Source organism: Serinus canaria, chromosome 4A (assembly GCF_022539315.1).
Source record: "Serinus canaria isolate serCan28SL12 chromosome 4A, serCan2020, whole genome shotgun sequence".
Taxonomy (NCBI): Eukaryota; Metazoa; Chordata; class Aves; order Passeriformes; family Fringillidae; genus Serinus; species Serinus canaria.
The window spans coordinates 7,168,450-7,181,537 of NC_066318.1; the positions used below are offsets into that span (position 1 = coordinate 7,168,450).

Here is a 13,088-nt window from a genome sequence, read left to right on the forward strand (position 1 = left end):
GCGGCGGCTGCGGAGGCTCTGAGCGGGGCGGCGGCGGCGATGCGCGGCGCTCCCGGCGACGATGGAGGACCGGTCCCACAAGGTGCTGCTGGCGCTGGTGATGCTCTTCCTCTTCGCCGTGATCGTGCTGCAGTACGTCTGCCCGGGCACCGAGTGCCAGCTGCTGCGGCTCCGCGCTCTCAGCCCCGCCGCCGCCGCCGACCCGTACCGGGCGGAGGACGAGACGCCGGCGCGTTTCGTTCCCCGTTTCAATTTCTCCGCCGACGACTTGCTGCGGCGGGTGGACTTCAACATCAAGGGGGACGACCTGATCGTGTTCCTGCACATCCAGAAGACGGGCGGCACCACCTTCGGGCGGCACCTGGTCCGCAACATCCAGCTGGAGCAGCCCTGCGAGTGCCGCGCCGGGCAGAAGAAGTGCACCTGCCACCGGCCCGGCAAGCGGGAGACCTGGCTCTTCTCCCGCTTCTCCACCGGCTGGAGCTGCGGGCTGCACGCCGACTGGACCGAGCTCACCAACTGCGTGCCCTCCGTGGTGGACAGCAAGAAGGAGGTGCGGCTCCGGCCCTCCAGGTGAGGCCGTGCCCCGGGGAGCTCTCTGCGGCGGTGGCGGGACGGGCGATGGCCCGCGGGGCGCAGCCGTGCCGGGGATGCTGCGGCGGCGGGAGGAGGAGGGCGGGGGAGCGCGCTGTGAGCCCAGCATCCCGGCACGGTGCGGCTGGCACCTCCGGGAGCCGCGCCGGTGGGCGCAGCGCGCCCCGAGCTCTGCAGAGCGGGCAAAAGCTGCCCCGCTCCGCCGGCTGGGAGGTGATGGAAGTGATGTCCCGCCGGCTGTCGCGGTTGTGACCGCTGGTGGCGAGAGGTCGGGGGTGATGAGCCCGGTGACACAGGAACAGGCCTGGCAACCCCACATCTTGGGGACCCCGTGCGGCTCTCGCAGGAGGGAGGGTGCTTCGGCTGCCTGCGAGCTTCCCCCAGAGCTTTTCCATCTTTGGCTGTACAGAGCTCCTGCAGCTCCAGTGTGCGCCAAGAATTAATGTTGGTTTGGGGAGTGTTGGTGAGCCACTGAATCTTCTTAGTACCTGAAGTTTGGCTTCAGGATGGTGGCCATGCAAATTAAAGGTTACTGTCATGGCTGAGTTACCTGCAAATATTTGTGTTGTTCTTCAGCCCTAACCTTGATCATTTTGTGCTTGCATTTTGGATTTTAGTGGCACTGCTCTCTTCTTATCCCTGGATCTTCCCTCGAAGTTGCCAACCTCCTCTGACCATAGCAAGGGTGTTGCCTAAAAGTTGCCCTGCCTTTCAGAAGTCCAGGGGCTTTTCCTCCTGAGCAGTGAGGACCTGCTTCCTCCTCTCCTGAAGCTATTTCATCAGAGCCCACCTTCGGTTGTAACAGACTCAGGAGCTTGTCTGTGGCTGTACCGTGTAGCAGAACTGCTCAGGATTTCAGTGTCATTTCCCCCTCTTTTGTGGGAAATTAGAAACTATCACTCCTATTGCACTGTGAGTCTAACGGCAGGTCCCTTTACAAAGAGGCTGCTGTTATATATCATGCTATCTGAAGTCAAGTCTAAGCACAGATTCACTTGTAATACAAAGCAATTTCTTTCTAGAATTCCTTTTATATAGTGTGACACTACACTGCCATCTAGTAGAAAAATGCTTAGCATCATTATGGTCCTGTACCCAAGGAGCAGCTCTTCATCAGACTTGGCTATTGTGATTCCTGCTCTTTTGTCTTCCCTATTGCTTTAAATTTTAATTGTCTAATTTTTGTCACATTCCATTTGCTAACATCAGGACCAGTTCCTTGCCCTCTGGGTCTACTAGCTTCCTGGTTTCAGGCTGCTGAGCCTTGCAGCTACACAGTTTATTTTACCTGTCCTATAAACATGTTGTTTGTCAGCAGAAATGTAAATCACATAACATGTGCTCTGTTTTGCTGTACTGCTTCCCGTGTTCCTCTTTCTCCAGAGTGGGCTTGGCCTGCAGTGCTGTACTTGTGGGTCAGGCATTTCCTTCCTTTCCTTGAGACAAGTCTGTCTGTGCTTGCTCTTAGCTTGTCCTTCAGAAAAATGGGAGACTCCTTGTCCTGAACCCACCACCTGAGGGGGAAGGGAACATCAGGCTCAGAGAGCTGGGGTTTTGTCTGTAGCTTTTGGCTTTGGATTTTTTTCCTTTGTTGGATACCAGACATGCTTTCCTGAGTTGGAATGGAAGCGGTGCATGTTCCTGCTCAGGAGTTGAGAGCGATGGTTCCTCGTCCTATAAACAATGTCTGCTGTCACAGCTGACTTCTGAGAGGACTTGTGACTTGGGATTGAAGCCAGGAGAGAGGGAGGAAAATAAAGCTTTGATGATTTTGTGTTAGGTAGAGGTCTACTCTCTCAAAGCCTTCCAAATGATATTATACTTTTAATAACCTAATTACACAGCTTGCTGAATAGCTACAGTTATTCTCCAAAAAAATGTCTTGACAAGCAATTATTTGGACTGCAATTTCTAAATGTTTAAAAAATACAGGAAGAGAAGTTCTTAAATGAACAATAGTCCTTTCAAGTCTTTCTGCCCATTTTAATACATCATCTTTAATTTTAGTTTGTGCTCTAGATTTAGCAGCGGTTCAGCTGACAACTGGTTAATTAGCAGCTCTACCTACTGCCAGTAGCAGACAGGAAGTCTAAGCCCTTTCTGGGCAGATAAAAGCTGCTTTCAGAGCAGCAGTAGGTGTGGGATGGGGGTGTCTAAGCTGGGAAGCCGTGCTGGCTCCAAGTGGGGTCAGCCTGGCTATTCCTGAACTGAGGTTTTTAGAGGGAGACCTGACCATCCTGGGTCATATGTGCTGGTGGGAAGGGAAAGGAAGTCACAGCCCTGGTGTGCAAATCCTGAGAGAAGGGGAAGCAGCTTGGAGGAGTGCAAGACCCATTTGGGGAGCGTTGTGAGGGCAGGGAGAAGAATTCTATCAGAAGCAGAGAAGAATTTTCTCAAGTGAACCTTGGCTTGATAAGGGTAGGAATTTATAGAAAAGGCATTTATAGTTGAGGTGATTGAAAAGTGAGACCTGTTGTAAGAGTGATTTGAACTCCTTGGCAGCTGCATCAGGCAGTCTGTAGTTACTGTCTTGGGGCTGGGTAGCCTTGTCTGGAAATACCCAAATCTTCCATCAAAGCTTTTAGCTTGCACCTCTGTGAGATTACTTTGCACAGGTGTTTGTCTTTTCAGGCGTGGCAAGACTTGTCAGATTGCTGGTTACCTGGGCTGGTCTCTAGGGGTTTCTTTAAAAGCTGAGTCTTTGTTAGGCTGGAGGAAACTCTGTCCTGGGCCATGCAATGCTCAGCACCAGGTACAGAGCATCTCTGGGCTAGGATGGGATGGGGTCAGCCTGGAGGGTGTACACATGAAGAACCTTGCTGCTTGCAGCAGTCATCCTGCAGTATCTGCTCTTAATTCTGTTAGTAGTCTGCCTCTGTTTTCTCTGAGAATTGCAGGTTTGGAGCACAGATTCCTTCAGTGGAGCAGTAGAAGCACTCAGGATGGCTATTGTGCTTTAACACCATCCTGAGGAAGATTTAACACCATGGTGCTTTCCTGTCTGTGAGCATATAGGTTCCCCAAAACTTCCTTTTCTTTGTAAGGGTGGCTTGTGCTCCTTAATAAGGAGCAGGCAGGTAGATAGATCTTCTTCTTCTTTGGTTCTTTCTTCCCCTGGAGGAACATGGTTTTCTGGTGTTGTGTGGGGGGAGGGATTTTTGGGTTTTTCTCCTTGGATCCCATTGGGGTGCATGTTCTGTATGCTCCTGTTCCTGTTTGTCTCCTGTTCCATCAGCCCTGCTCACCACTGCAGCATCCAGAAATCACAGAAGAGGGAAAGGGGAAGGTGTAGGCAGAATTGATGCTTTCAGTGCTCTGGATCTGCCACTTGGGAGGTGTGTGGAATGGGCTGATGGTGGTGGCAGAAAGGAGGGGATTGTCTCAGCTTCTTGGCACCAGTGGTGAGAAAGGAGAAATGTGCTTTTTCCTAGTCATGAGTGACTGACTTGGGTCACTTGATTGATTGTGGAAGCCTCAAAGCTTTTGGCACACTGAACGGAGGCAGCATCCAAAGTAACTGTGCATCACAGAACTGAGATTTCTCTCAGCTCTGGCTAATTACTATGGGAAGTGTCTACTGAAGTTGTCTATAGCAGTAAATCCAGTGGCACCATTGCAAGAAACAAAAGGCCTTGAGGTTAGACAGGAAACTGTAATGAGACATAGGAGCAAATGCAGGTACCAGCATTCTTAAGTGGTGTCATGGCTTTGTCCCCTCGTTGGGTGAGAGATGTGGTTGTGGTTGAAGGTCAGGCTGTGTGTGATGTTCCTCCTGGGTAGCATTAAAGGAAGGAGATGTTCCCTGTTGAAAGGAGAACGAGCTTGTAGAACTGCCTCTGGAGCCAGAAAGTCTGAGATTGGAAGAAACTTTGTGCTGCTGGTGCAAGCCTGTTGGACCAGGTTGGTGCCTGCTGGCTTTTGGGAGGCCTGATGTTGGCACCAGGCTGTTGTGATGTGGGGCAGAGGCAATGCCTGGGTGTTCTTATCTTGTCCCTGCGTGTTACTGCAACCCTTCCAAGCTGAGTCTTAGAAAAATCTGAGAAAAAAAAGGTTGAAACATTTCCTAGCAAACTGGAAGTACAGTGTGTGTCTCTGTTGGCTGAACAGATTAATCCACATGCTCTTGAAAATGTGGAGTCATCTACTCTGAGCTCTGCAGTACTGGCTCTAACTGAGGTGGGGTTAGTTTAGTTTTTAGTTTTCCCACAGTGAGTTTTTGTTATGGTGCAGTGTGTAGGTAGCTACAAAGGTCTTGGTAACAGTTTCCCAGTGAACTGCTTTGGTGTGGAGGAGGAAAACCATCACCCAAGCACTGCCAGGGAGAGAAAATTCATTTGAAGGGCTTGGTTCTTAGCAGCCTTTGAGTGTGCCTCTCCCTCCTGCAGAGGTGTTACAGAGCTGTGCAAGTGGATGAACTCAGTGTTTCACCTGTGGTGGTGGAATAGTTAAGCCCCATAAATCAGCATCAAACCCCTTGTAGGCTGAAGAGGTGCTTTAGGGTCCCATGGTGCCCCAAGACTTTGGGTGCATAATGCAGGCTGCAGCAGGAGGTGGACAATTGAAAACCTCTGGAGCTGGTGGAGCTGACACCATTTCCCAGGATAGAGTCCCCAGTGCTGGGGTGGAGCCTGGGGGGCTGCCTGGGGAGAGAGGGGACCAGCACAGCTGAGCTGGAGGCTGTGAGTGAGCAGATGGGGTGACCTGCTGTAACCTGGGCTCTGGCCAGAGCACCAAGAGGGTGCCTGCCTGCCCTTGACACACACACCACTGAAACTCCCCAGGAAAAACTGAGCAACAATTATAAAGCAAAAAAACAAACCCCAAAACAACAAATCACCGAAATCACCAAACAACAACAAAACAAACAAAAACAAAAAAACCAGCACAAACCCAGAGCTTTTGCAGAGATGCTGCCAGGCCTGAGTGGCTCTGAGCTGCTTCATTGATCAGCAAGGTTTCCTGATGCCCCTGCTTGTTTCAGCCTGGTGGTTGCAGGGTGGGGATTTGCAGTGGGTGCTGGCTTGCCACCCACAAACATGCACCTCCAGCAGCTGAATTTTCCTGCATGGCACCAGTTGGGACCAAAGCAGTAGGAGCAGTGGACCAGCCTGCAGAGTGAAAAGGGGGTTTTGAGGGGAAGGACAAGGCACTATTTTCACAAGTATAAGTGTTTCTTTCACCTAATCCCATTACAAGGACCAACCTTGAAAGGCTTGATTATAAACTGAAGTTCATGGGTTTTTTAGATTTGGACTATAGGACTTGTAAAGCTCTCTAAATTGATATTGCTGGTTTTACAGATAAAGTGTTGGACTTCTTGAAGGGATTAAAAAATAATTTTTCATATTAGGTCTCTTCAGTTCTCTAAGTCTTTAATAAGGTGCAAATTTACTTTCAGTTATTTGAAATTATATGTTTCATACTGCCTTTAAATTTGGAGAATTTCTTGTGGGTAGAGAGAAGGCATTAATTGTTGCAGAAATAACCCCCAGTGATTGCAGTAGAGCAAGATATGAGGCACAGGTGTTATACCCTGAATTGTTTATTCCATATGTTCTCTGAGTTGGTCCTCCCTAAAGAAGAGAGTGGGAATTTGAACACTGTGCCATGGTGCTGCTGTACTAAGAATTGATTACTTTTTATTGAAAGGGTACCTTTCTGTTAAGTTTTCTTTTGGAATTTATAAATATTCAAATTACACTATAAATAAATGCTTTGACTGTATTAAAATAGACACAGATTGTGCCTTGTGATCCCTCTTGATAACTTTATAACCTTTAATAAAGGTTATCAAAGGCGCTTGGAAGTCAGGCGTTACCAATAAGTTATTTTTATTAAAAGACAGATTTTTAAGTTTAACAAGTCGAGCGTTGGTTCTGAGACATATTAACTGAGATTAATTTGTGCTTCATTTATTTAATCTGAATTGTCAGGAATCATGTTCTCTACTGATGTAAATGTCGGCAAAAAGGACTTATTAGTAGATTTGATTGCTTTTTAAATTTAACTAGCAGAGATGCACTGGCATGCCTGAGAGAATTGGTCTGTTTCTGTGAACAGTTCAGTGCCTAATGAATCACTTCAATGTACTTTTCTGAAGGAAAGCAGAGCAATTTAAATGTGCAATGCATTGATTTACCTCAAATGGATTAGGCCTCTGTGTGCAATCCTTTGCATTAATTTACTTTCTGCACAACTGTAATAATAAAGGCAGCATTTCTGTATGGCTTCGGCCCAAATTAGCTCATGTAACTTGCTAGAAAGCAAAAATAATTGATATGTGACTGAAAATGGGATGCTGGAATGGGTCTTTCTGAGAAGATACAGGCTTTGGGAAGTGCATCAGGGTCCAGGATGCCTCTGGGAGGCATGCCAAGGGCACGACAGCTGGGCTGGATGGAACCCATGTCAAATAAACCTTGTGTCAAAGGTTTTCTTGATATTTTTATTGAAAAAAATTATATATATATATATATATATATTTGTGATTTGGTACAACTCTAAGATTTTGGTGCTGTGGACAAGTTTATATTTTTTAAGTTACTGAAGAAATAATACAAAATCTTGTAACTCCAGCATATTCAGCTTATTTTATTCCTGCAGTTACTTTTCAGTCATCCCTTCCCCTCCCATAAGCTCAATGTGCTGAGCAGCCAAGTGCACCAAACTCAGGGTAATTCCTTATTTAACCACTTTGCTGCAGCAGTGGTGCCTGGGCTTTGTTTCACTCTGCAGGGATTACTGTGGGTGAGCAGCCCTCAGCCATTTTTGGAATTATCCTTGTAGGCTCCTTACATACTTGTGAGGATTAATCTCCCTTTCCCTTCTCGATCAGTTAATTCCCATTGCTGGATAGCTGCCTGCCCAGATGTAAATAGGCAGGGAAGCAAAGCTGTGGAGCATCCCCAGCTGCTGCCTTCATCCCTTGGGAGCCTGATTCCCTGCTCCCAGTTTGGGGATGGAATTCTCAGCCAAGCAGCTCCTGAGTCTGCAGCACCTTGGGTGGAAGCAAAGCCGACCAGGAGAGGAGATGTGGGACTCTCCTTTTCTGTGGGATGATGGAGGCAGCACGGTGACTGGGGTGGGGGGAAAATGCCATTCTGCCATTCCTGCCTCCTCCTTCCTCCTCCTCTTCTTCCTTGGCAGCTGGCAAGCGTGGATTATTGTTTGTGATTGACTTGCTGATGCTGGCAGTTGTACATTGTGTTCTGGGACTAATGGGGTAGCACCGAATTATTCAGGCGTTATTGAAACGAATCACATTTGTGATGAGTAATAAGTAGGAGACTTTGGTATTTATGAATAATTAACACGGTAAAGTTTTTCTTAGACATGAAGAAATTATTTCATTTCTACTGCGAACACTCTGTAAAATTAATGAAAGATAATTGCATTTGCTAATGTGAGACTAAGAAGCCAAAGCAATCTATTCTTTTGCATTTAAGTTCATATTGCTGATGTAAACAGCCAATGTAGATTTCCTTGAATATGTTTTCATTGGGTGGGGACTTGTGTTTAACATCGAGTGGGGTGGGTTTTGTGGAAATAGAAAGTCTAAACAGTTGAAGTGCTGTTGCCTTTTCCATCCACTCCCATATCTCTGGGTGGATAGTGAATATATGCATGTAGCAAGATAATGTTTTTGAATAAGTGGCAATTAGGACCAGCTTTTTTTTTTCATTCCCTGACTTTAGCCTTCTTTCTCAGCTGTTCATGCTTTTAAAGACAGAATCCATTTAAGCTATTATATACAGCTTTGAGTGAAATCTCCTCTTTTTTAGTCTTGAAAAAAATCATTAGTCTTTAGAGGCCTATAAATCATAAGATCCATTAGGGGTGAGATCTCAAATCATGTTACTTCTTGCTTCTCAGCTGCTTATCCAACTCTGAAGGAGCCAAACTTTTGATGTAATATAACTAAATATAAGCAGCTACGAGGGAGATAATCTTGCAGCATAAATGATTTTGCACATCTCCATAAAGGCATGAAGAAGAGTATGCCTTTCATGAGATCCTTGTAGCAAATGCTCCTAATTTCCCATAATCAAAAGGATTGTGCAGTTTTGATGCTCTTAGAGGTCCGAGTAGCTGGAAGATCAATTCTGCCATAAATGCTTTTTTTTTTTTTTTTTGGCTAAGTTAAAACATTGCAAGGCTCCCAGCAATGGCAATCTGCTCATTCAGTGCCCTGTTTGAACTGCAAGATCCTTCAGCAGATGCCCAAATCCAGTGACTGAAACACTCTCTGCCACTGATTATTTTCCCCAGCCTTCCTTGGGTTCAGAGAAAAGCAACTATTTTAACCCCCCTGTTAAGCAAAACAATGCTTCCTTGGTCAGAGCCAGGGAAGCTGCTTTTGAGAGTTTCTTTTTCAGGGTAACTGAGGGGAGAGCATTTCCTTTTGCCTGTGGGAAAGTTAGTCCCTGGAGCAATACCAAGCCATTCTGAGGTAGCAAGTTGTTTTTTTTACTGTGGGTTCAGAGAAAGTTATTTGGAATAAGCTCGTGTCCTGCTTAAGCAAAACCTTCCAGGTACTAACTTTTATGTTTTTTGCCAGCAGTTAACTCATCTTGATGGTGAAGGTGCTGTGGGGGTTCTCCTCCCCATGGAGGACTCCAGGGGGGCTGGAGGCAGGAGAAGGGTCTGTCCCTGCAGTATTTCTAGAAGAGTGGCAGGTTTTGTTCCTCCTGGAACTAATTCCAACTGTAGAAGGGGAGGAAGATGGCTGTGTGGCTTCTGCCTTTCACAGAGCTGTTTCTTTTTCTTTGGGGGGTGTTGGATCTAATCAGAGCAGTGGTAGCACAGAGAAGGGAGAAGACAAAAGCGCTCAAGGAAATGTCGGACACAACAGGATGTGCCTGCTGGATGGTAGCTGAGTGACTTGCAAAAACATAAATGGCATAAATTAGTCTTTAACTCCTTCAATTCTTGTGTGCTGCAAGTCAATCTCTGGGAAGAGAACAAGGTTGTTGTGGCATGGTCACCCCATTTTCTCTTTTACTAAGTGCACATCTTTAGCCAAAACTTCAGTAGGTTTGGGTATTTTTACTTTGGTGATTTCCAGTAGCTATAGGTCAATAAAATGTGGGGTAGAATTTTTGCTTTCAAACACAGCTGATGATAAAGGTCAGTTGTTTGGCTTTCAGGTGGCCTGTTAGTTCTGGTCTGCATGAAGGAAAAGTGGTAGATAAATGTAAGAGTGGGATTTGAAGAGCCAGGACATTATACCTGGGGTGAGTCCTGTCTTCATCACCAAGTCTGTCATCTCCTCTCAGCCACTGCCTTGTCTCTGTAATTCAGCTCTTTGCACGAGGATATCTTTCCATCTGTACATAGATAAAGGAAGTTGGATTTCCTAGCCTGGCTGCATGTAGTAGCTTTGCTGCCTATGTGGCTAGTCCTAGGTAGAGGCACTGGAAATATTGTGTTCAGGTTTAATTTAGGGGAGCTGTAGTGTTTAAATAGAAAATCAGAGTGCTGTAGTGCCAGGTGACTGCAGCTGCCGTGTATGTGCTGGTGTCCTGGGAGGGCTGTGGTGTTCCTTCCCTTCCCAGGAAGGTGAGAGGGAAGCTCCCTGTCCATGTGGCTGCTGGTGTGGGGTCACACCACTCAGTGCTTCCAGGCCAGACCTCTTGCATCATCTTGTTTTCACCCCTTTTCATGGATGAAGCAGTGTACAACTTTGCTCTTTGAAAGGAACAACTTAGGAAGATCCTAAGTACAGTTGTGCTAAAGTAAGATCTGATCATGCTCTGCAGGTGTGTTTGTGAACCTGGTGCTCTGGCTGAAGGGTGTAATGAAAAAAGCCAGGACCTGCCCTCCAAACAGGAGACTTTGGATATCTGACACCAGATGTCCTGACCAAAGTCAGTAGGAATGAAAGTGCTGTGCTTTAAGCTGCTGCTTTGTCTGGTGGCTGTCAGAGCTGCAGCTGCTCAGAGTGGTGGGGACTAGACCATCAGAATGCACAGTGGTGGCAGAGACCTAGGAGAAGCCTCAGTTCCTTGACATGAGACTTCCTTCAGAAGTCAGTTCCTTGTATCTCTTAAACTCTGTTCATTTGCAAGACTGTCTTGTATTGCCATTTAAGTCAGTCCTGCTTCAGAGAGACCCCAGGTGAGCCCATGAACACAACTAATGAATTTGGCAAAGCAGAGTTATGAAAGCCTTTTTTTTCATCCCATTTCCAGAGAAGAGGCAGAAAACAAATGAAAAGAGTAGTTGCACCTGCAGCTACTTTTCCTGAGATGAGCCAGCCTTCTACTGGCTCGCTTTCCATGCTGATAGTTGCATTTTGGATGTCAGCAGTGTTCTGGGTTGGAATACGAGCACTCTCACAATTTTATGGATAGAGACAACTTCCTTACTGAGTTAGATTTATGGGGTATTGCTGATAATACCTGCTGGAGATTGGAGCTCACAGTTTGCTAGCAGTGATGCAGAACAGCTGAACAAGAGGGCAGTGGCGAGGGATGAATTTGGACTGGGAGAGTTCTGCAAGCTGCTTTATCACCCAGTATTTTGTGGTATAGTTAACATGCTACCATGTGCAAGAAGAAATTGCAGTTTTGCTAGAAATACAAGCAGCAGAAAATACTGTACAGGAAATGTGTTAGCACTGCCCTGTGTTTTGAATTACTGAGCTATTTTGTTGCTTGCAAGGATGAAAGTGCTAATTGCACGTGGCCTGGGGTTTGGTACAATACAGCTTTTGGAAAAATGTGCCATAAATGTTTTTAAATTTATTTATTGGAACATCTAAGTGTAAGCACATAATAGTGCTGATATTTCTGGAGATGGGATCAGAAGGAGGTTGTGCATCACTAGGTTTAAGAGGCACACAAACTATGTCTTGTCAAGCCTGAACTCTGTTGTGTCACCAAAAGTACTTAAATATATCGCTTAAGCATAAGCTCAAAGTGTTTAAATTTATTGCTCAGGGCTTTGCAGAATAGGCTTCAGTAACAGTGTCAGCACGTTTTGCTGCCCTGGAGTGGCAAAGTTTTGTGCTCTGCAGACTTGGGCTTTTGAGTGTTTTCTCTCATGTTTGGGATGCCAGCTTTCCCGTGCTGCAGTTCTTGCTGTCTTACGCCTTGGGGTGGTCAGTGCTGCAGCTGTGTGTGCACCAAGACAAGCAGAGGGTGCAGGGTCCAGAGACTTGCTGAGACAAGTGAAAGTGGAGATTCCCTGTTACAGGACCCAAAGACCTGGGGAGAGGTTGGGTAAGTTGATGCCTCCATGTGATGCTGTCCATCCTGGCCGGATATCAGCCTTGGTTTGGGGACATGGAGAACCAAACACAGCAGCTGCTTCAGACTCTGTGTGACAGCCAGGCCTCTGCAGGAGAAGGCTGTAGGAAGAGATGCCTATCCTGGTCAGCATCCTGGTTTGTTTGAGGGTATAGGTGAAAATGGGAGTTTTAGATCTCTTTTCCACCAGCATCTGAAAGAGCACACTAAAAAGCTCAATGCTGTTTGACCCGAATCCAGACCTCCTGTCAGCCAATCCTTTTTATAAAATTGGTCAGTGTATCAGGCAGCCTAGAGAAGAAAACACAGAAAGGACTTAAGAATAACTGAGCTCATGGTGAGATAAAAATTTCTCAGAGCCTGGATTATGGAGGGATCTGGTTATTTGTAAAATATATAAGCAGATTCTCTGGCTCGGCCGCGGAGGCTCAGCGGTTGTGCTGGAGGATTTGATTGTGTGCTCAGCCCATCCTGCTGCTCTCCCAGGTACAGCTGAGTCTGAAAATTGAGGTCTAAGGCTGATGACAACTTGTGTATTAAATGTTACAAATTAACTGTACTTTGGAAATTGCAATTATAGGCTTTTTTTAAGGAATCTAAGGCTCTCTTGTTTATTCTCTGAAGAGTTGGTTTTGCTTTTCCCGTCATGTTATTTTTCTGAAATTAGCAGAACATTTTTGCTTCTGCTTTTCCTCATGTATCATCTGATGTCAGGAAGGTGAATTGCTTCCTGCAATAAACTTCTGTAATCATAGAAGAGTTATGGGTATAAAGTGCAGTATCATACTTTATTTTTTTCCCTTACAGTAAAAATATTTAATGTCTTATAAAATGGTCCATCAAGATAAATGATATTCCGGTCTCTTTACTCTTGTGATTAAAACTCTTTTTAAGGATATTTGTGTGTCTCAGAACATGCTGGAGTTCCTAGTACCTTTAGTTGTTTAGGATGGAGGTTAGGTTGGTTAAACCTGAGGTGTGTCATCTTGTGATGATGGGCACTCAGGTTGAAGTCTGATCATCAAGAGAATGTAACACAGTCTGTGAAGTGCGTTTCTCTCTTTTGGTAGCAGGTGTTACCAATTGCTTCCCTGTGATTTTCATGAATTTGGCTTCCCAAGACCCTTATTGAGAACAGCTTTGGGGTGGGAACCTTATCTCCTCCCACCAAGCACTTGGCAGACAGAAGTCACTGGACACATGAGCATTTACAGATGGTGCCTGTGTATCTTCTAAGGCAGGGCT

General features: G+C 46.1%; 1 protein-coding gene across 1 annotated transcript in view; it reads left to right on the forward strand.

The window, feature by feature from the left end:
- Window positions 1–13,088, forward strand: part of HS6ST2 (heparan sulfate 6-O-sulfotransferase 2) — a 126,962-nt gene continuing 113,874 nt past the window's right edge. The window contains exon 1 of the mRNA XM_050974607.1: window positions 1–573. Within this exon, the coding sequence (XP_050830564.1) occupies window positions 62–573 (512 nt within the window). The 5' untranslated portion in view covers window positions 1–61. The remainder of the gene's footprint in view (window positions 574–13,088) is intronic.